The sequence below is a fragment of the Spea bombifrons genome, chromosome 7 (genome assembly GCF_027358695.1).
Source record: "Spea bombifrons isolate aSpeBom1 chromosome 7, aSpeBom1.2.pri, whole genome shotgun sequence".
NCBI lineage: Eukaryota > Metazoa > Chordata > Amphibia > Anura > Pelobatidae > Spea > Spea bombifrons.
The window spans coordinates 44807289-44831227 of NC_071093.1; the positions used below are offsets into that span (position 1 = coordinate 44807289).

Consider the following 23939-nt stretch of genomic DNA (forward strand, 5'->3'; position numbering starts at 1 on the left):
ACAGCCGAGCGCTCTCGGGATCTACGTCAATGCGTTAATCAGTGTCTTACATCTTCGCTCTCGGACGGGAGGTGAAGCATCGGTAATGCTATCCTTTTTAATTAATCGGTATATACGAGGTCTGATATTCCCGCGCGCGAGCGGCTCCACCGGCCCTCGGTCACAATGCATACGGCGTGAAGCATCGCAGAAGCTGGGTAACCTCGGCTGTTTATTAATAAACGTTATCTATTTGTTTAATTTGTTGGAAATTACTCATTATTATTACTGATCCAGTTCGGCCCCACGCAGAACGATCCGGGAAGAGGGTTCATTTATCTTTCTGAACTCTTTGACAGACCTCTTATTGTGATTGATAAATAAAACCTCTGTATACCAACGGATCTCTATATACCAGCAACGCCAGAGACTCATGTGACGCCCTCTGCCAGCGCCAGCTGAACCGGGCCAAAGTCCGATGGCCCAACGTGATGATGCAGAGACGGCCGATTGCCAACTCGCGGCGTTTTGTAGGCTGAAACCTCCCACACTTGAATCACCGTTAATTGGCGTTAACACCCGCTCGTTAGCCCCGCCGTGGAACTTTTTAACCACGGGTCACTAGGGTTACAATCATGTAGGATAACAGTAAATCCATGTCACGCGCTCAACGAAACACAAACATTTAACGTGTTATTAGACTATATAAACATTAACAAAACACCGGGCGTAAGACTTTTATGTTCAAAATAAAGACGTTTCACGGTACAAAGCAAATAGAAATTCCTACAAAAAAAAAGGCAAAAGTCAGTCATTCTTGGGACAGCCGGCGGCCGGCGACCAAGCGGCTTTCTCTCAATCGGTATGAAGTACCACCACGGGACAGGAGGTCACTTGCAGGCTGCAGAAGGCCGTTTCTCCGCCATTGAACGTTCTTAAGCAACCACTGTCCGCTTTTGGGAGAAAACAGCCTTCCAAAGGGTGCCTCAACCCTTCGCAGCTCCTGCAGAACCTCCACGTTTCTGGAGTGGTCGGCATGACTTGGACCAGCAGGTCTCTGGCGTCAGGCTGGTGGAACCTCACGGAAGGTACGGTCTAACCTCGGCTGGAGAAGCCCACGTGGGCCAGCCTCGGCCTAATCCTTTGGTATCTCGAACATGCAGAGGCTCTTGTACTTCTGGAGCAGTTCGTTCTTGGTCTGGACCTGCTCCCACAGGCTCTGGAGATGCTGCTGCTGCTGCTCGGGGTTCAGATCGATGCCCGGCATGTTGTTGACCAACTTTCTCATGGCTTGGAATTTGTTCTTGAGATCGTTGAGCTCCCGGTAAACATCTTGGCTATCTTTGTCCATGCTAATGGGATGAGAAAGACAGAACGAAACAGGGCTTAGCGGACGAGGCACAAATACATTAATGTCAAAAAAGGAAAGTAGAGCAAATAAATATGAAACTAGAACACGTTACTGGAGACCGTTCGTAACAACATGCAATCCCTGCCGATCGGCGATATGGAAACAGAGCAATTCTTAAATATTCAGACTGTTCCTTTGGTCCAGAACACTAATATTAAGAGAAAACGGGTTTCTGCGGGGATAGCTCCACCGGCGGACGCGTCGGACGCCGGCGCAGAACTGGGGCAGCCGAGGTGATGCAGGAAAGTTATTGTGACAAGTCGTATTATTACACGTCTTATCCGGCGAACACGAACCGGGGCTGCTAAGCTCCCTCTTCCGATTTCAAAAACTTCTCCGATATTTTGAGGTCTGTTTGCGGGTTTTTCGGACGGACGGGACAGAAATACATACACGAGGCTCTCTTTCTGCAAAGCTCCATCTGCAAAACAAAGTATCGGCTTATTGTAACCGTTAAGCTGCTACGCGGAAAGGCGTCTCTCCGGCTTAGCCGATGCCTGTTAGCGGCTACAATTATGTAAACCCTGTTGTTGTTGTAGTGAAACTACATCCAGCCGAGTCCGCGAGCAAAATCCAGATCGAAATCTGCTGGCAGATGGGAGATATTCCTTTTCATATGCAAAAAAAACACTTATTCCGAGCGCCGCGGGGTTCGTATTTATTCCGTCTCTTATAAATATCATTTCAGGCACATGCTGCCGGCCGGCGCTCAACGTGACGATCCGCGATATTAATCTGGCTGCAAATTTAGGGAAGGTGACATTTGCCTATGGAGTTGGGGGTTGTATTTACGAGAAGAAATAATTATAAATATTCCTGAACCTCTAAGAACACCCCCCCACCAAACTAAATAGGCTAATGTCAGGAGTATTTACGAGAAGAAATCCATCCGGCTGCAGAGTTACAGGAGAGTTTGGCTCGGCGGGCAGCTCGTCCAATTCCTTCAATTGTAAAAAATAAAATAAAAAAAAAAAAAATATCCAATAAAGTTCTAGCCCTTATACCAGATCTGTCTTTTTCGCCCCCAAAATCCTTCACGTTGCAGACCTAAATACCAAACAAACCTGCATAATGGTGTCGGAACACGCGTCGGACGTTAATATTATTACAACAGAATCGAGAGCCCGGATGGAATGCCGCGCCGAGGACGGCATGTATGCGGGACGTGTGGCAACCCGATGACGCCCGCGTTCTCAGACTTGTAGTTTAGCGAGATGCCAGTTGGAGCCCAAAAACCCCAGAGGGCATTTTCTCTGTGATGGCTGCGCCAGCGCCCGACATACTGAACGCTGGAAAATTCCAGAAGGAGAGGCTTCTAAAAAAACAAATACCCCTTATTCATATTTATTGTAACAACGCAGACACTCTCCCGGAGATGGGGTCTCAGATCAATACATTTACTAGGAAAAGTTATTATGACACGTCTGGTGACATCACGCTGATGAATAAGGGTTTTTTTTTGAGGGGAGAATAATAAACCCCGGCTAAAAGCTTTTACCATAACTGATAAAGTTCCATACAGACACAAAAAGTCAATAAGCCTAAAGAAAGCCTTTAGACCCTCAACGACAAGGAATTGCCCCTCTAACTGCAGCAGCCATGGTGCTGGAATACGGGACAACGATCAGGGCGATGAGGTACGTGGCCAAGGCGAGGATTCAGCAGCCCCCCCACCCCCAAGGAAGCCGAAACATTGTTCAGCTACACGCAGGTTCTTGTAGACTCAAAAGCTTGCATTCTAATTCCACTCAACCAAGAAGGCGTCTCTTTGACTCCAGATATCATCACGACATCCGACAGCCCAACACCTCGCCTGCCCCCAAATGTCCAATGGCTCTTCACAAGTGACCCTCAATGCGCAGACAATTCTACTCTACAAATGGGATTCGGCGCGGTCTCGCCCGACACACAGAGAGCGGGCCATTAAAGCTGGGTGCTCGTCCGACAGTTTGTTCTGAATGTTTTTTCCCAGATGCTGGGAACGCTCCGGAGACTCTGGGTCACCACCGAGAAACTCCGGGTCACGGGAGCAGCATTGTGACACGCCCCAGTCCCCGCCCACCGGTATCAGCTGGACCGCCAACCGCATCCCAAGGGGGGGCTCCGGGTAGCCATTTACTTATCGCCCATAACACGAGCTCGGGCTTCTTCTCCAGGCTGAAGTGTGGAAACCTCGTGCTGCAGATAAACCCGTTATCGCCGCTTCATTACTCTCGGTTAAAATGTCACCAGCTGACGGATCTGCTGACCCTGTCGGCCCGCGAGCGGGAAGGTCTCCATAGTGTCCGCGGGAGGTCTCTTCGGTGATGCACTTAGTTAATAATCACATACGTTAACGCTGGGAGGCACGAGGCAGAGAAAGTGAAGCTTCTGCAGAACTCCATGGAAACAGATTAATCGCTCCTCACTGCAAGAGTTTCTGCAGCAGCTGAGGCTCGTAATAAAAAAAGTAGCGAAATATAATGGCCACTAAATACAGGTATACGGTTTAGCCTCATCTGGTCTTCCTCGGCGAGGCGTTGTCTTTAGGACCAATACTATCGCGCCACAACTTTAACTAAAACGAAGTCCTGTAAGGCGCATTCACTCTGCCCATACTCAATCTAAAAATTACATTAGATTGTAAGCTCCGTGGGGCAGGGATCTCATATACTCACCATTCCTTTGGTCCGTTACGTCTTTATAGCCCCTGGAATTACGTGACGTGTAAGCGTTACGCTCCATTCAGAACATCATCAATACACGCCGACCGGTACAAATCACGGGCAGAGGACGAGCAGCGGGACAGTGAGTTAGGCTGGCAGAGCAGGGATTGTCCAGTGAGATCAGAGCCAGTTGGGTTACCCAGACTTGATTGTCTAGTAGAGAGGTGTAATGGAGGACACCTGGACCCAGACAGAACCCCCAGCAGGCTGGATATGATGGGGGCAGTGGAAGGGTCCCGGTTGCCCTGACTTGTGCCCCCTGCTGGGGTGTGTGGGGTCTGCTCTGTTGCCCACTCGTGCAGACCCATCTTGCCCCTCTCCCATCCCGCCATATTTACCATTTAATGATGTCATGCACCAAAGGCAGGAACGTGTACTCTTCCTCCTCCTCTTCAGTCACCTCCTCCTCCTCTTCCTCCTCCTCCGGTTCCTCTGCCGGTCTCGGTGCTCCCCCGGTCGCCATGTTTAGGGTGTAATTATTTCCCGGTAACCGCTGCCCCCTCACAGCAGCAGGGACACAGATGGGTACAGAGTGGGAGAGCTTTCGAGATGACGTGTAAAGCGGCGCGACGGCGCTCCGGGTGACGTCACCAGAGCCTGGCGGCGCTCAGTGGAAGTAGCACGTGATTTGTGCCAGAGCTCGCCGCACTGGAGCTGAATGACAGCCTGTGTATAGATCAAGAGGGCAGCCTGTGTATAGATCAAGAGCAGCCTGCTTGGGGGGGGGGGCGCGTCATTTTCTAGGGACAATTTCTAGTATTTAACTTTTGTCCTGAGAATAAATGTGGGTTCCCGGTGTGTTGGATTAGTTGGAAGTGATATTGGAATTATAGATGTTTAAAGATTAGGGTTTAAAGATGGTGGTAGATAAAGGGAACAGTCTCCCAGCAGAAGTGGCAGAGGCTAATACAGTGAGGGGATTTAACATGCATGGGATAGACCGGGGGCCAAATAGGGGCCGATTTGCTGACAGGTATGAAATATTACCTTTTATTGTTATATCGCGCGTTCCAGCATCTGCCTCACTTTATCAAATCAAAAGGGGCCACTGAGCTTTGGTCAGATAACCAATTCGGCTGCTAGTCTATTTGATCTATAGTTAATTAACCCTTTAATTACTGGTGAGGTTAAGTAGAACGCTTTATTCACATTATTTTTACTTTAGTCTGGTGGTCGGTAGTCCTCTGCGCGGGGTGATGGGACCGGCTTGCACTTCTTCATATAATTTACGGCCTCTCTTTTAGAAATGGCTACCTGTGCTGCGGTTCCCGGCCTCCACCTCCCATAAAAGAAACAGGATATACACACCTAAAGGAAAATATATATAAGCATTCGTATGTTATGGGCGTTTAACAGCATCTGTAAAAATGACACCCTTGTTATAGAAATACATTAACCGTAAATGTTTTTCTTTAGGTGCGTAGCTGGCTTTTTTGCCTTTATTTGAGATGACCTTCAGCGATCGAGTCATTTGAAATGGAACAAGAAGAGCTTTTAGTTTATTAATGAAAGGATGAATCCTTTTAACATCCGTTTAATTTTACAAAGAGGGTGGTAGATGAGTGGAACAGCCTCCCAGCAGAGGTGGTAGGGGGTAATACAGTGAGGGTATTAAACATGCATGGGATAGACATACAGCTCCTGAATCTAAGACGAGACCAGCGACTGATTAAGGTTTGAGTCGTTACAGCAGGAGAAACGGGCGACTAGACGGGGGCCGGATGGGGCCGATCTGCCGGTGGGTTTTAGGTTAAAATTGTAGCCAACCCACTCCGTGTCCGGGAAGCTCGGGATAAATGAATCGTTCTGCTTTTATTTATCTGTCTCTGGTTTTGTTATTTGGGTTCCGGGGCGCGGGTCGGGACTCCGTGTACGAAGCGCCCGCCGCCTGTAATTAGGATGTTGTTGGTTTGGCGTTTGGCCGATTTGCTCGCGCAGCACAAAGCGCAGGAAGTTTGTCGCCGCGGACGGCTGCCTCCGTAATCTTCGCCAATTTCATTTATAAAACGTTCATCCAGTGATTCTCGTTCTTGATTTGGGATCCGGAATGTTTGGACGTTTAATGAGCTTCACAAATTGAAAAGGGAAATGACTGCTTTTATAAACTTTTTAAGATTTTCAATTTGCTTTTAAACGCCGAAAATGTATTTATTTTTCTTTGATTAATCTATTCTATTATACACAAACATCTAATCTGCCGGTCGAGTCGCCCGTTTCTCCTGCTGTAAAGACTCCAACCTTAATCAGTCGTTGGTCTCGTCTTAGATTCAGGAGCCGTATGTCTATCCCATGCATGTTTAATCCCCTCACTGTATTACCCTCTACCACTTCTGCTGGGAGGCTGTTCCACTTATCTACCACCCTCTCAGTAAAGTAAAACTTCCTTCCGTTCCATCTCAGCCTCTGACCCTCTAGTTTTAGATTATGGCTTCTTCTTCTACGTTTCTTTTCCACCAGCATGAAGTCCGCACACGATGGTTCTCCTTGGCTGGACCCACCACATGTAGGCATCTTTTGGTCCATGACTATGACTCTAGAGCCCCTCTACTAACCCGGAGACCACCTTAGCAGGTAAGTCAGTGCGAGATGCCTGCCCGAGAGTCCTCTTCTACAACGAAACCACCGAACGCAATCAAGACGAGGGGAGGACTGGGTGATGGGAAATAACGATGACCAAGAGGAGAGCGCAGCGAGAAGCGATACATTAGTAACGGCAGCGAGGGTAACGGAACCGCGGGGAGCGCTGAGCCTTCTCCTGGCCAACCCTGAACCGAGGAGTCAAAAGAGCCGAACATTGATCCGTGCTTCATGCTTTCCGGATCGGCGCGTGGTTTGGTTGCCTCTCCATGACGTTGAGACGCGGGTGTGAGCCCTCCGTGTGCGAAGATTCTCTATAAGCGTGTCCATCGGACGTGATGTGATTGCTGAGACCGCCGCGGTGAGTCCGTGACCCGGAAGAGATGACCGCCTTGAAGCGTGAGTGTTGGTGGAGCCGGGACATGAGGTTCCAGCAGTTGTCCGCGTCGAGGCGTCATCGCGATGGAGGCGGCCGAACCATGGGGACGCGGTCCGGATGGCCAGAAGACTCACGAGCCGGAGATCCGAGGAGATAAAGACACAAAGTAGCGAATCCCCTCTGATCTCTGAACAGCCAGAGGTTAATTTCATGTAGGAGTTGCAGAAACACAAGCGATGTTAAACATCAGCGCCCCGGCGATGCCCCCGGCGATGCCCCCGGCAAGTGCTGCGCCCGTCTTACGAGGTCACGCATTACCCTCACGATCTGCGCGGAACCCGGAGCCCCCTGAGTCTTCTGCTCCTCGCCCGCCGTGGACTCGATTATCACCCCGAGTGACGCCGGCCGCTTCTGCCTTTGGTTTCTGGTCCTACGCTGGAGCCGTTACTCTATTTCTTCCTTTTAGGCTATAAAAAGAAAATGGGTTATTTTTATACCCCCCTCCCCCCCCTCGTTAAACCGGATCCCCCGTCTTTCTGTTTGCAGCCGGTATATAGTTTATTGGCTTCATCCGGAGGACATGAAATCCGTTTATTTTTTTCGGCGTGGAATTTAGCGTTTAATTTCTTTTTTTTGTGTCTTTTCAGGCTTTTTCGATACGTTAGGGACGGTCACGTTACGTTTGTAGGAAATGATGATAAAACCTGTTGCTGTAGAGATGATGCACCGTAGGAGCTGACAATCAACTGGAACAGACGCAATATGAAGAAATGTTACAGTATGTAAAAAAACTAATAATAGCTATAAAAAAAATGAAAAAAACTAATTTATCTCCAGTGTTTGGATAGTAACAACGTACGCCAAGGACACAGAGAAAACCGGGGCCGAATGGGGCCGATCTGCCGGCGGGATCTAGTCGAGCTGTACTATCGCTGTAAATATAATAATAATAAGCCGCGGCTTCGTATAAATCAGGAGGAATCTAATAAAATACATTTTCTGCGGCTGTAAATAAGTTTTTCCTCCCCGAGCGGCTGCTGTTCTGCGGCTGGCCGGTAATTATTGATCTAGAATTGGGTACAGAGGGTCACGGCTGCTAATGGCCGTTTTCGGTGGCCTGGTGGCCTAATTATTTCTGAAGAGCTGTGTTTTTGGATGAAAGCGTGTTTTCCTCGGCCATATCTGGGTCAGGGCAATAAACAGAAGCCGCCCGGTGAAATCTCTGTCCGCCTCCCGCGAGCGCAGAAAGGGAGGATAATCTTTGTAGAAGTCGTTGTGCCGTCTGCACGGATCACCAGCAGGACTCCGCCGTCTGCCTTTGTCGCAGGATGCCTCTCATCCTCCGCGTGGAGAAAGTAGGTTAACAAACTAGTCCAGGGGTCTCGAAGCTGCGGCCCTCCAGGACTACATCTCCCATGATGCTCTTTCAGAGGCTGGCAGAGGAGTATGGGAGATGTAGTCCTGCAGCAGCTGGAGGGCCGCAGTTGGGAGACCCCCCTGGACTAGACTATCGCTCAAGGAAAGGGTGATATGGGGTCCAGGGCAAAAGTTTGAGGGTCTACCGGATGTTCCAGTGTACAGTACCTCCCAACTGTCCCTGTTTGTTTTGGGCACTCCCTGTTTGGGCCGCAAATATCCCCTGCCACAGGATATACTCTCTGGAGACTCTCTATGTGCATGCGCAGAAAGCGCACCATCACCTGCACAGCAAATAGTTATTGAAAGGGGCAATTACATATGGGGTGGGGGGGGTTCTGCAGAGTCACCCCATGCATTTGCAAAGCGGACGCCATGAAAGTTTAAAGACTCAACTGCCGTTCTGCAGCGCCACGGAATATGATGGCGCTATATATAACATATATATATATATAAAACAATAAATAATAATAACCCTTACACGTATTACGACGGCCGGAGGGTCCCTTTAATTATTGCACTAAAAATCCAGCAATGGCAGAGAGGCTGAAAGATTTCCCAAATTGTGCAGAATTTTCATTTAAAATTTCCAATTGAAAAAAATATATATATTTTTTTTTATAATTTTTCATCATAAATGAAGCTTTCCTGGCCGCATTTTAATCAGGTGGGCAGAATAATGAAAGCCCGCAGAGTATTTTCCTCGAATAGACGGCAGGACGAGGCTCGGATTCCAGCCGTTCCCCTTTTTTTTTTTTTTATTTGGAAAAATCTAACTTAATCGGGTTTTATAAAAAATAAATGACATTTGCGGGCGCTGGAGATATTATTATTATTTTCTTTGATTTTTTTTTCTTTATTATAAATGGCTTTGTGTTTTCGCTTTCCCGTCGCCACGGCAACGGACCCCTCGTCCCTTCTCATTAAAAGGCGATCCGAGCCCGGCAGGGAGATTTTACCGGATCGTAGCTGGAATGAGCCGGTTTCCCCGCGGCCGGACAAAGGGAAACAATTTAAGGACTCTAATTACCTATTTTTTAATTGTTTTTAGTGTTTTTAGCTCGTTAGGGATATAATATATCTTTTCCTGACAACGTCCTAATTCCTGCGGCTATTTTGGCGATGAAGAAAATAGAATAAAAACAGGAAACGATCCCTAATTTGTTATAAATCTTAAATCCGAAAACGAATAATAAAATCTTGAATAAAACCAAACATTTTTTGGTGTTTATATCATAAAATTACCATATAATTTACTTTTATTATTATTTTTATTTATTTTTTAAATGATGTCGAATTAGGAGTTCATTGAAATCATTCGTCGATCTGGCCCGGCTGCCGTCTCGCGACTCCGGATTATTCCCCAGCGGTCTCTTCCGTTCAGCCTGACGCTCTCTCACCGGACACAATGTAGCAAGAAAGCGTTTTTAATGAGTTTTCGCAATCCAAATATTATAGTTTTTTGAGGGTCGAATGGAACGATATCTGTGATTCCTCGAGGTCGGCTCGGGTTTTGTATTCACACCCACGGCATCTCAGCCCTGCAGCCTTGATACCCAGCGCTCCGGCACCCAAAAGGTTAATGGAGGCCGTGAACCAAATCTTATAGACAGACAGATAAAATATTTAAATATCACGCGGGAGAGGAACTTAGGGACCTAAAATAATAGAGTGTGGGGTGGGGGGTAATAAAGTGCGCCCCTTGTTGGTAATCTCCCCAGCGCTGTATACAGTAATATAACCCCCCCCAGCGCTGTATAGAGTAATATAACCCCCAGCGCTGTATACAGTAATATAACCCCCAGCGCTGTATACAGTAATATAACCCCCAGCGCTGTATACAGTAATATAACCCCCCAGCGCTGTATACAGTAATATAACCCCCCAGCGCTGTATACAGTAACATAACCCCCAGCGCTGTATACAGTAATATAACCCCCCAGCGCTGTATACAGTAATATAACCCCCAGCGCTGTATACAGTAATATAACCCCCCAGCGCTGTATACAGTAATATAACCCCCAGCGCTGTATACAGTAATATAACCCCCAGCGCTGTATACAGTAATAACCCCCAGCACTGTATACAGTAATATAACCCCCAGCGCTGTATACAGTAATAACCCCCAGCACTGTATACAGTAATATAACCCCAGCGCTGTATACAGTAATATAACCCCCAGCGCTGTATACAGTAATATAACCCCCAGCACTGTATACAGTAATATAACCCCCAGCGCTGTATACAGTAATATAACCCCCAGCGCTGTATACAGTAATATAACCCCCAGCGCTGTATACAGTAATATAACCCCCAGCGCTGTATACAGTAATATAACCCCAGCGCTGTATACAGTAATATAACCCCAGCGCTGTATACAGTAATATAACCCCCAGCGCTGTATACAGTAATATAACCCCCAGCGCTGTATACAGTAATATAACCCCCAGCGCTGTATACAGTAATATAACCCCTAGCGCTGTATACAATAATATAACCCCCAGCACTGTATACAGTAATATAACCCCCCAGCACTGTATACAATAATATAACCCCCAGCACTGTATACAGTAATATAACCCCCAGCGCTGTATACAGTAATATAACCCCCAGCACTGTATACAGTAATATAACCCCCAGCGCTGTATACAGTAATAACCCCCAGTGCTGTATACAGTAATATAACCCCCAGCACTGTATACAGTAATATAACCCCCAGCACTGTATACAGTAATATAACCCCCCAGCGCTGTATACAGTAATATAACCCCCAGCGCTGTATACAGTAATATAACCCCCCAGCACTGTATACGGTAATATAACCCCCAGCGCTGTATACAGTAATAACCCCCCAGCGCTGTATACAGTAATATAACCCCCTAGCGCTGTATACAGTAATATAACCCCAGCGCTGTATACAATAATATAACCCCCAGCGCTGTATACAGTAATATAACCCCCCAGTGCTGTATACAGTAATATAACCCCAGCGCTGTATACAGTAATATAACCCCCCAGTGCTGTATACAGTAATATAACCCCCAGCGCTGTATACAGTAATATAACCCCAGCGCTGTATACAGTAATATAACCCCCAGCGCTGTATACAATAATATAACCCCCAGCGCTGTATACAATATAACCCCCAGCGCTGTATACAGTAATATAACCCCCAGCGCTGTATACAGTAATATAACCCCCAGCGCTGTATACAATAATATAACCCCCAGCGCTGTATACAGTAATATAACCCGCAGTGATGTTGTCAGTCATGTGATATTTTGGGTGATTTTCCCGGCTCAAACCCCACACTGAGCTGATGCTTTATGGCGATGCTAATGAAGTCCGTTCCTCTATAGACTGGAGCTTCTATTTCAACCCCATCCATAAAACATGCTGGAGTCTGGAATCCAGTTTTTCGGGGGCAATAAGATGCAAATAGGTAATTGATAATTATTTTTTCCCGTCCTGTTTGTAATGAGACGTTCCCGGAATGTGAGTCCCGCACGTCTTCTCGCTGCTCCGGAGAGCTTACATTCACTTGGCGAGGTCCCCAGCGAGTTCCGGGAAGTCAGGCTGATTGAGAGCGGTAAAAATGAATGAATTCATAAAAATAATAATAAACATAAAAAGAAAGCAGCCGACCAAAAAAAAAAACCATGGGATTTTTAATCCAAAAGCACGCGACGGACGCATACTGAGTGCCGCTTGCAACAGAGTATCGGGCGGGGGGGGGGATTTACTTCGTGGCCCGAGATAAAGATCCTGGTAGTTTTGAGAAATGGATCCCACTCACTGCGTGTGACGCTCAGAGATAGAGGTCATTCGCAGATATGGTTGAAGGTGAAAGATCCTACAGGGGAGAGGAGAATTTATTCCGCTCAATTAACTTTCTTCTGTTAAAAATACATTTTCCCCAACCTAAAAGTCTCATATTATTATTTTTAATTACCATTATTTTTACATAAAATCACTCATTTTTATTTTCTTACAGGAGCGCCCTAGAGCTTTTTTTCCTATTAAATGGAGTCCATTGCGTTTTACTGCTTGCAAATAGGTGCAGGCGTTCTTGAGTTATAGGGGTTAGAAAACGAGGCCACCGTCTCATTTAACCCCTCCCCCCTGGCTGCCTCTGCTGAAAACAGGAAGCATACGTCGGTCCACTTCCTGTACGTGCCCAGTAGCCTTCCCCTTACAGTCAATGGGAGCTGGGCACAGTCAATGGGAGAAGCTTTAGCCAATCAGATTTATGGTAGCTGCAAAAAAAAAAAAATCTCAGCAATAGTTTTTATTATATGTCATTAATAACATTTCTATATACCGGTATTTATATTTATATGCGCCGCCTTTAATATTAGGGCGATTGGTTATGACGCAGGGACTCTGTCCATCATAGAAAGGAGGATAGAGAGAGTCCGTGAGTAATACTTTCAGTCGCTCCTTAATTGAATAATTACAGTTTTTCCTCCCCGGTTATTATTATTATTATGATTTCACTTGCAATCATGGAATTTTACTGCAAAATGACCAATACAGCAGACTCCGCTAATTAGTATTTACTTATCATCCGCCTAATGAGCGGCTTCCTGCACTCGCCGCGCGGCCTGGATTCCCATATAAACACGGTGATTGGGTAATACTTCCCAGCTGTCCCGATTTGCGCTGGACAGTCCCGATTTTGCTACTCTATCCCTACCGAGCTCTACCTCTGTCCTGAGACTCCATACTGCGCATGTGCTGGGGATGCTACCTCCCTAGGCCCCGATTGGCTGGCTGGGGGGGGTTATAGAGGTCGTTTTGAATTTTTAGCTTTGGTGATGTCATCGGTGCCGAACATGTTTTATAAATTAGTTAAAATCTGTCTTTTTTTTATACAGCCACAAATTCCTCCCCAACTGCCTCCCATGCATGTGTTTAAATTCCCTTGCTGTATTAGCCTCTGCCACTTCTGCTGGGAGGCTGTTCCACTTATCTACCACTCTCTCAGTAAAGTAAAACCTCCTTACATTTTTATCTAAAGCCCTACAAGCTACAGATAAATGGGAGACATTTTTTGGAACATTCAGCCACAATTTTAATGGAAAACACACTATTTTTTATTATATTGTTTAAAAGCTAAACTTAACCATTCTGTTGCCAGCAGCGTCCCCTGCTTGCCAGCTGGCAGCAAAGGGGTTAAGTGTGAGCCGAATGCCCGTTTACTCGTTTTCGCCTGTGGGCGAGGAGCGCCCGGGGCGTAAACTTCACACATCTGACATCGAATCCCCCCGACGAGGCGTCCTTGGCATATAACAGAGATAGGAGCGACGGGGCGCCCTGTGAGACGCGCCCTCGCTATCACCAGAGGAATTTAACCCCCCAAAACCCAAACCAAGGGGTTCATAGAAGCTCCCGGCAGTTCGGCCCCATCCGGCCCCCGTCTAGTCGCCCGTTTCTCCCGCTGTAAAGACTCAAACCTTAATCAGTCGTTGGTCTCGTCTTAGATTCAGGAGCCGTATGCCTATCCCATGCATGTTTAATCCCCTCACTGTATTACCCTCTACCACTTCTGCTGGGAGGCTGTTCCATATATATATACCACCCTCTCAGTAAACTAAAACAAAGCCTTTGACCCTCTAGTTTTAGATCATCTTGTGCTACCAGAAAAAAAAGGGATATTTTATTATATTTTTTTTTATTTAGATTTTTAGATGATTTGATTCGATTTATTAGATGGAAATATTTAAAAAGATTTTTATCACCTGTTTCTTTATTTTTTCTGATATTATGATTTCTTTATGATCGCGGTGCTATAAACGCCACAAACCCCTCGTGATTTGCCGGAGAGACTCGTTGTGCCAGAACACGTTGTGTCTCAGCAGCCTGATGCGGACGCCGGTGACGCCGCGGTTACCGGCGGACGGGGAGTTCTGCTGTCCTGAAACGTTTTATGGACAGAAGCCGAACATAACGTCCCTCGGTAACCACCGTCTCCCGGTGAACGCGGCGTGCCCGCCTCACCCCGGGAGATAACGCCCCCCCCCAAAAAAAGAACGAAGTGCGTCTCCCCCTCCGGAAACCCACCCGGGGCTACATGACAGATGGCACGTATTAATTATTTAGGGCTTCCTTGTACGCCTGTCCCATCGCCATTACTTATATTCACCGTGTTTGTCGTTAAACAGTGTATGGGGGTCCGGAATCTAAGGCTCAGAGACTGAGAAGGAATGGAAGGAAGATTTACTTTACTGAGGGGGTGGTAGATAAGTGGAGCAGCCTCCCAGCAGAAGTGGTAGAGGGTAATACAGTGAGGGTATTAAACATGCGCGGGATAGACATACGGCTCCTGAATCTAAGACGAGAGCAACGACTGATTAAGGTTTGAGTCTTTACAGCAGGAGAAACGGCAGACTAGACGGGGGCCGGATGGGGCCGATCTGCCGGCAGGTTCTATGTTGTTTTGGTTTTTCCACCTGGCTGCCCTTTTAAATCCTGGAAGCAGAAAGATCGGCCGCGGCCCCTGCAGAGAAACCTCCCGTTATCTCGCTGCTAATATTCCGCGGGGTTATTTTTATTCCTTTACTTTGCATTGTTTTCCTTGTGCTATTTATAAGTCACTTTTTCCTCCCCGTGTTTATCTTTCCGTGTTTGTTGCTCACGGGAGGAGAATATCGACCGGCTCTGAATTACCAGCGGGAAGTAATTAGCTAATTATTACAAGGGTCTTATTTTTCTTGCCGGGGCTGCAGGGTTTGTACGTCTCCAATTATTATTGTGTTTGTGACAGTAATGGGTTCTCTGCCCAGCAGCCACGCTGCACACGGAGTACGTTTTGAGGACGGACGGTCCCTCTTTAGGTCGAAAAGCCCCCTATTCCTCTTCCTTATCCCACCGCACACAATGTGTATTAGTGTGGATCAGTGTGACTATGTTTCTATAGGAGAAGATGAAGCCATAATCTAACACTAGAGGGTCAGAGGCTGAGATGGAACGGAAAGAAGTTTTACTTTACTGAGAGGGTGGTAGATAACTGGAACAGCCTCCCAGCAGAGGTGGTAGAGGGTAATACAGTGAGGGGATTAAACATGCATGGGATAGACATACGGCTCCTGAATCTAAGACGAGACCAACGACTGATTAAGGTTTGAGTCTTTACAGACGGGGGCCGGATGGGGCCGATTCTGCTGGCAGATTCTGTGTTATTGTAGAATATAAATTAATTTGTCTAAATAAAATATATTATATATAAAGGGTTTGGTCATCGGTCTTCAAAATGATGGGAAATGAGAGCATAAAAAGGTCATGATGTAAAAAAAAAAAAAACGTTGTACAGCTCTGTGGAATATGATGGCGCTATATAAATAAATAATAATAATAATAAAATAAAAAAATAATAATAATAATAAGATAAAAAATTCATAAATATTAATAAGAAATAATAAAAAAATAATAGCAATAATAATACTAATAATAATAATAGTAATAATAATAATAATACTAATAATAATAGTAATAATAATAGTAATAATAGTAATAATTATTATTATTATTTTTATTATTATTATTACTGCCCCATCTATATCCCCTTCCCTTTGTTTTTAGAGGATGGATTATGTGATATTATTAAAAAAATAATAATATAAAAAAAAAAGTATTGGCTTATAAATCAAAAAGGGCATCTTCTGCACAAAAGAACCTTTTTGGGGGGCCGGGAATTCTGAAATTCGTTTTGTATGATGACTTCTCCAGAAGCTGAGGGGTTAAAGGACATAAAAAGCAGAAATAAAAGCGTTGACGTCCAAGTGGAATCTTTGTCTCATTTTTGATCTTTTGAAGGATTATCCTGTTTTTTTTTTAATATGTCGAGTCTATTTCCTCTGGGATCCGCCGACCGGAGGAGTTATTGCCGCGTGATTCCGTGTCGATGCAGCGCCCGGGTAAGCGTGCTCATTAGGCGTGTTTTATCTGCGCTCCCCTGGGATTTACCGTGGAATTAACGTAGAATTAACGTGGAATCGACACGGGTTGGAGGCGGTGGGAAGTCCGTGGCGCACTGGGCCTTACGTGTGCGGAAAAACTTCAGATATCGCGATATCTTTTTCTTAATTACTTTAATTGTTGGGAAAACATTTAGTTGAAAAGGAAGGGACTATTTTATCTGGAGGAAGCAGAAAACTGTAGATTAGGGTGACAGGGTCACTTTAAATAACCTGTGTTCAAGCAGGGATTTCAGCTGTGATGTAGCAGCCAGAGAGCACCAGTCGCTAGGCTCAGGTATCATTAAATCGGAGTCAGCGTCAGACGGTGTGGCCCTGAGAATCTGCCCATTCACCCCGAGACTGGGGTAAAAACCCTTAGAATCTGTCCATTTTTGACGGGCGTACGTGGGAACTCCGGGGGTTTGACTCGGAGTCTCCGGGTCAATTTGCTCTCATCCGGGTGGGGGGAGGGGCGTCCAGCCACACCCACTCCTCGTCCACTTTCCCTTCTAGTCAACACTGCCTGTGGCTAGACCTGCCCCTATGCCCAGTTAGCCCCGCCCTCAATGCCTGCACATCGTGTAGCCCCGCCCCTTGCAAATCCACTCCCCAGAAAAGTGAGCTCCGGGGAGCCTGGATAGGGAAGTTCTCAGGTATGGGAAGGGGGGTCCTTTTGACCCCGTAAATGTATTTGTGACCCCCCAACTCGATGCTCTTCGTAGACCCCAGAAAGCTGTTTCCTAAATACCTGCACCCTCACCTCAAATATTATTATTATTTAGCCCCGCCCCTCGCTGGAGCGATTATTAGGCGTATAAATGGAATTCTGACGAGTTTCATATAATAACAGCTTTTAAATATCTGACGTTTCCTCAAGTTTTTGTCACATTCTGTCATTTAAAGTAACGATTAATTCTTTGAATCTGGAAAACAAAAGGAAAACGCGTTGAGAATTAGTTAGCATTTTCGCGTCTCCATGGGAGACGGACAGAAAGTCCTGTTTCAGTTCCCGAGGAACGCAGTCCTTGGATCCCCGGCACGCAGAGGACACGGAGTACATTTATCCGCGGCACAAAGAGACAGCCGGCCCGCGAGCGGCCACCTCGCGGGACATCCAGCTCATTAACCCCACCAACCCCTCAAAAAATGTGTGTCCCACCATGTCAGCGGGACCTCCTACCCGCATCCCACCCCTCTATCCTCCCCTAATGCCCGTCTCTCCCCTCAAATGCCCCCTCTATCCTTCCCTGATGCCCTTCTTTCTTCCACGGATTCCCCTGTCACCTGATGCCCTTCTTTCCTCACCTGATGCCCGTCTCTCCCCTTATATGCCCCTATATTCTACCCTAATGCCCCTCTTTCCTCCATGGATTCCCCTGTGGCCTAATGCCCCTCTTTTCTCACCTGATGCCCGTCTCTCCCCTCAAATGCCCCTTTATCCTTCCCTGATGTCCCTCTTTCCTTCCCTCTCACTCTTCTCTCCTCTGTCTCTCTCCTCCGTCTCCCTCTCCCACCCCCTCTCTTCTCTCCTCTCCTCCGTCTCTCTCCCGGGTTTTAATGAACTCTGTCCGGAGAAGTCGTTTGGGTGCCAGGAGTAAACACCGTACGGCCGGGAGGCTGACGTGTTGCTGGATACACTTTGTCCCATAATCCTCCGAGGAGGTCACCGCCACAGGGGAGCCGCCAAACTTATTTGGCAACTTAAATATCAACAGAGTGTGGGCAGCTTGGAGGATCCGACATCCTTCGAGGGATTCGACTATGGGTTAAAACTGAAATAAATTAACAAAATGCTAATTTATATCAGAATATTTTCCCTGCGGCCCCCGTATAATTACTGAATCGCTCCGAATCATAGAAACCGCACTGAAAATATATCTATATAATAATAATATATCTATAATAATAATAATATATATAATAATAATGATAATAATATACCGGTATATATATTGATATTTATATCTCTCCCGTGACATCTATGTAGAAGTTCTTCAGAAGTAGAGCCACGGGATGAAGTCGACCTTCTATAGTCATAAAGTAATAGATTCTGGGATTATTTGGAGAATGCGGAAGACAATTTGTGTTAACGAGCCGGCACTGGGGCCAGAAACACGACGGGAAGCGAATAAACTGAGTGAAGAAGTCGCAGTGAGAATAAATGATACTTTTATGAGACGTAATAAATCCGCTTTGCTTTTAGAACATATTTCTGGCTGAACATCGTGTTGGCTTCACCTTTATCCTGCGTTAATTGTGGGTAACGGCTCGGATGATCCTTCATTTGGCATCCACCGTCCGGCATTGTAAGGGCGTTCCGGGGCAGCCAATCAAAACAGCCGACAAAAGCTGAGGTGAATAAGCGTACCTGGCACTTTAAGGCCAGTGGCCCTCAAATAGCCGTACCGGGCAAGTGCTTGGGTTGTACTCGGAGTCTCCGGGGGACTCTGTGTCTTCGTTTGGACACACCCACTCTCCGCCTTTATTCCTCTCCCAGCCCCATAAGCGTGGCTAGCCCTGCCCCTCACTAAGCCACTCCCACCTGAGAAGGAAGGGCTCGGGTGGTCCCAGGTATGCAGGTGGCTGCCGGGTGGATGTGTGCGGCCAAATGCTACTTTTTTATACCCCCGTAGGGCGCAGCCATATGGGGCAGTTCTGGCCATTGGCTAACCAGGAATTTGCCCAGTGCGCAAGCATGGCCAGTCCGAGCCGGATTCCAACCAATTCTAAACCACAGAACTGTCGATAAGTCTTTAATTCTCTTAATTCTTACGGCCTTTAAAATTATTTACTCCCCTGCCCATAATGCCCCTCTCTGCCCATTTAATGTTCATGTAAAGTATGTGATTGGCCCTGCTAGACAGAGCGCAGAGAAAAGGAACTTCCGCATCTACATGTTCTTCTAATCTTGATGATTTTATTGGCAAAAAAATTGCCAACCAGAGCACCAAAGAGTTTCTTCCATCCTTAGTTTAAAAGGCGGGGGAGGGGGGGGGTGTAAGGTGTATCTCACCCCACTTGGCAGAAAGGGGTTAATACTGAAGCTCAGTTGTAAATTGGGTTATTGGGTTCTGCAGCAGCGTATAGGTCAGCGGCACAGAAAGGATGGCCGTGTTCTGGGCTTATCTCAGCAAACAGTGATTAGCATTCATATAAACCCTTCCCGTATTAATTAGTTATGTGATAGCGGAGCTTATTCGGCGATAGCAGCTGCTACTGTTGCTTAAATAGTGGAGTTATGTAATGTCCATTTACTTTGTGCAATCGGCACAAGGAGAGAACCGGTCCCTATTGTTGCTAAAACAGATGCGTTCTTCACAGGGGCTGAGTGCAGCTGCCTGACATTGTGCACACAACGCAACAGCCACCAAAAGGTTATCAAAGTCCTCCGCTGAGGAGGCGCAGGGGACCCGCGGCACGCCGGTTACCGTAAGGGTTCTACACACAAGAGTTGGGTTTGTCCCCTGATTACAAGGGAGTGGGGCTATCACCATCACACCTTTACCATCACTAAATATTATATATCAATGCAATCAACGGATGTCATCTGTAATCAATGTGTGTGTGTGTGAATGTTAGCACGAGTGTGTGTGTGTGAATGTTAGCACAAGTGTGTATGTGTGTGTGTGAATGTTAGCACGAGTGTATGTGTGTGTGTGAATGTTAGCACGAGTGTGTGTGTGTGTGAATGTTAGCACGAGTGTGTGTGTGAATGTTAGCACGAGTGTATATGTGTGTGTGTGTGAATGTTAGCACGAGTGTGTATGTGTGTGTGTGTGAATGTTAGCACGAGTGTGTGTGTGTGAATGTTAGCACGAGTGTGTATGTGTGTGAATGTTAGCACGAGTGTGTATGTGTGTGTGCAGTGGGTATTTTTGGCATTTGCAGTCATTTTATTATATTTTTTTCACACTAATTTAGAGTCAGAGGAGCAAAGGCGGCATCAGGGGAGGAAAGAGGGGCAAAGAGGTTTAGCTGCCTACACAGGGACTCTTGGCAGGTATAATAACATTAAGCCGTTCTAAACAATCGTTGAGGTAGAACTCCGAGAACGCGGCTGCGAGAAGCCGTTTGAGTAACGCGCGTATCTCCCGGCAGATCCTCTCATGTAACAAACCCGGGGTGGATTAATAAACGCTCTCCTTCCAGGAATATGACAGAAACACCACGGCGAAGGAAAATACTCCGAGGGGCAAACCGGGCTAAACGCCCCGTCACCCGAGGATCCCATCGTATGTGCAAAAAACAAGAATTCTACTAATAATGCATAAATTCACAGATATTTTCACATCGTTCAGGTTTATGGAGGAGATTTTGGTTTGATTTTTATAAATTAGATTTTTTACCCCTCTACTAGACAAACCCCCCGACTTATCACACTGTCTGTGGGAAACAATAGAATGGCTCAGTCTTAATCACCCAACAGAACTCTCTGGCTCAGGATCAGACAATGCATTTAGCATCGCCATAAAGCATCAGCTCAGTGTGGGGTTTGAGCCAGGAAAGTCACCCAAAATATCACATGACTGACAGCAACGGCGGCTCCAGCACTGGGGGGGGGGTTATATTACTGTATACAGCGCTGGGGGTTATATTACTGTATACAGTGCTGGGGGGTTATTACTGTATACAGCGTTGGGGGTTATATTACTGTATACAGTGCTGGGGGGTTATATTACTGTATACAGCGCTGGGGGTTATATTACTGTATACAGCGCTGGGGGGTTATATTACTGTATACAGTGCTGGGGGTTATATTACTGTATACAGCGCTGGGGGGTTATTACTGTATACAGCCAGAGCCGGCCTTAGGCGTTGTGGCGCCCTGTGCGGACTACTCCTCTGGCGCCCCCCCCTCACTACCCCCCCTCTCTGCCCCTTTAAACTACCCCCCCTCAAACTACCCCTCCCCTCTGCCCCTTCAAACTACCCCTCCCCTCTGCCCCTTCAAACTACCCCTCCCCTCTGCCCCTTCAAACTACCCCTCCCCTCTGCCCCTTCAAACTACCCCCCCCTCTGCCCCTTCAAACTACCCCCCCTCGGCCCCTTCAAACTACCCCCCCCTCTGCCCCTTCAAACTACCCCCCCCCACACACTTACCTTGTTGCCGGAGTCCTGCGGTAAGAGCGGGAGGCATCCGTCTTCTCGCTCTGCCGGCATTTCATGTTGAGCGCCGATATAGTCCGGCGCTCAACATGAGATGCTGGCACCGCGACGGAGTCACGGAGAGTAAGGGGCGCCGAGCGGTTGCCGAGAACTTCACGAGCAACCGCTCGGCGCCCCTGACCGGGACTTAGATTAAAGCATCGTTTTTTTTTTTTAAACTTTATTTAACATCAATGATGTTAAATAAAGTTTAAAAAAAAAAACAAAAAAAAAAAAACGATGCTTTAATCTAAGTCCCGGTCAGGCGCCCCTGCAACCATGGCGCCCTGTGCGGTCGCACAGGTCGCACACCCCTAAGGCCGGCCCTGTATACAGCGCTGGGGTTATATTACTGTATACAGCGCTGGGGGTTATATTACTGTATACAGCGCTGGGGGGTTATATTACTGTATACAGCGCTGGGGGGTTATATTACTGTATACAGCGCTGGGGGTTATTACTGTATACAGCACTGGGGGGTTATATTACTGTATACAGTGCTGGGGGTTATATTACTGTATACAGCGCTGGGGGTTATTACTGTATACAGCGCGGGGGGGTTATATTACTGTATACAGCGCTGGGGGTTATATTACTGTATACAGCGCTGGGGGTTATATTACTGTATACAGCGCTGGGGGTTATATTACTGTATACAGTGCTGGGGGGTTATATTACTGTATACAGCGCTGGGGGTTATATTACTGTATACAGCGCTGGGGGTTATATTACTGTATACAGCGCTGGGGGTTATATTACTGTATACAGTGCTGGGGGGTTATATTACTGTATACAGCGCGGGGGGGTTATATTACTGTATACAGCGCTGGGGGTTATATTACTGTATACAGCGCTGGGGGGTTATATTACTGTATACAGCGCTGGGGGTTATATTACTGTATACAGTGCTGGGGGGTTATATTACTGTATACAGTGCTGGGGGTTATATTACTGTATACAGTGCTGGGGGGTTATATTACTGTATACAGCGCTGGGGGTTATATTACTGTATACAGCGCTGGGGGTTATATTACTGTATATAGCGCTGGGGGTTATATTACTGTATACAGCGCTGGGGGTTATATTACTGTATACAGCGCTGGGGGTTATATTACTGTATACAGTGCTGGGGGGTTATATTACTGTATACAGCGCTGGGGGTTATATTACTGTATACAGCGCTGGGGGGTTATATTACTGTATACAGCGCTGGGGGGTTATATTACTGTATACAGCGCTGGGGGTTATATTACTGTATACAGCGCTGGGGGTTATATTACTGTATACAGCGCTGGGGGTTATATTACTGTATACAGCGCTGGGGGTTATGCTAAGCACAGGCTTGGTTTTGGGGCAGTTCCCTGAAGAATGGGGCATCTGGACCGTGGCAGTGGATTCCTGGACTTTCATTAATGGATGATGGGGAGATACAGAGTAAGCAGAATGTTTCATCATTACAGAGTACACAACATGCCTAAAGCTGACTTTAACCCTCTGCTCGCCAGCCATTCACCTCGAACCTGTTGGGTGACATTAAATCTCTGTAGATTGTCACACAGGCGCCACACCTTGTAATGTACTTTTCACGATGAGTGTTTTATTGACTGTTTGGTGCGCGCTGACAGTAACCTGGCTCTTATACAGAACAGATTAACGACGCCCAGTATTTCAAAGTTCACCAGCGCTCAACAAGTTAAATGGGAAACATCCTCGAATTCGATCAAAAAAACACTCCCATATAATAATAAAACTTATTTTATCAGCGGGGAGGAATCTAATAACTCCCTGCCTCATTCGTAACCAATTATCACCGATTAAAGTGCGTATACTTATTTTTTATCGTGTGCTTTATTTATTTGCTGCTCAGAAATCGGTCAGAGCTTCTCCCGTAAACGTGTCCTGCGGGTCGGTCTCCGCTCAGTCCTAGAGGTTCCTTTCTGGAAATGAAACACAGGCCACGGTCGCACCTGCTTACCTGCGCGTCTGAATAATGCATCCCCATCTGCCCGCTTTCGTCTCCCATTTTTTTGGAGCACGGATCACATTCACACCCAAATCACCTTGCGTTTAACCCCTAAATGACAAAGCCCGTACATGTACGGGCTCAAAAGGCATTGTTTTCAATGGGGTCGGGGACCGCCCTTTGTCCTTAAGGGGTTAATTTCTGTACGCACGCTTTGTGATGTAACAGTGATGGACTAGACGAAGACTCTGTACTTACTGTATAGAAATATATATTTTATTTTATTTTTATTGTATATTTTAGGGGGAAATAAAACTGTATTTAGCGGAATAAAAAAATAAATGCATTTATAATAAAGGACGTCATGAGAAATAATAAAATATATTTAATAAAATAATATATTTCA

General features: G+C 46.5%; 1 protein-coding gene across 1 annotated transcript; it reads right to left on the reverse strand.

Annotated features, from left to right (window-relative positions):
- Positions 1-363: 363 nt before the first annotated feature.
- Positions 364-4648, reverse strand: MED9 (mediator complex subunit 9). Its single transcript, XM_053471410.1, has 2 exons — positions 4434-4648; positions 364-1331 (listed from the first exon to the last, which is right to left on the reverse strand). Exons 1-2 carry the CDS (start codon positions 4556-4558, stop codon positions 1115-1117), a joined length of 342 nt encoding a protein of 113 aa, XP_053327385.1. The 5' UTR covers positions 4559-4648; the 3' UTR covers positions 364-1114.
- Between the last annotated feature and the right edge of the window lie 19291 nt (positions 4649-23939).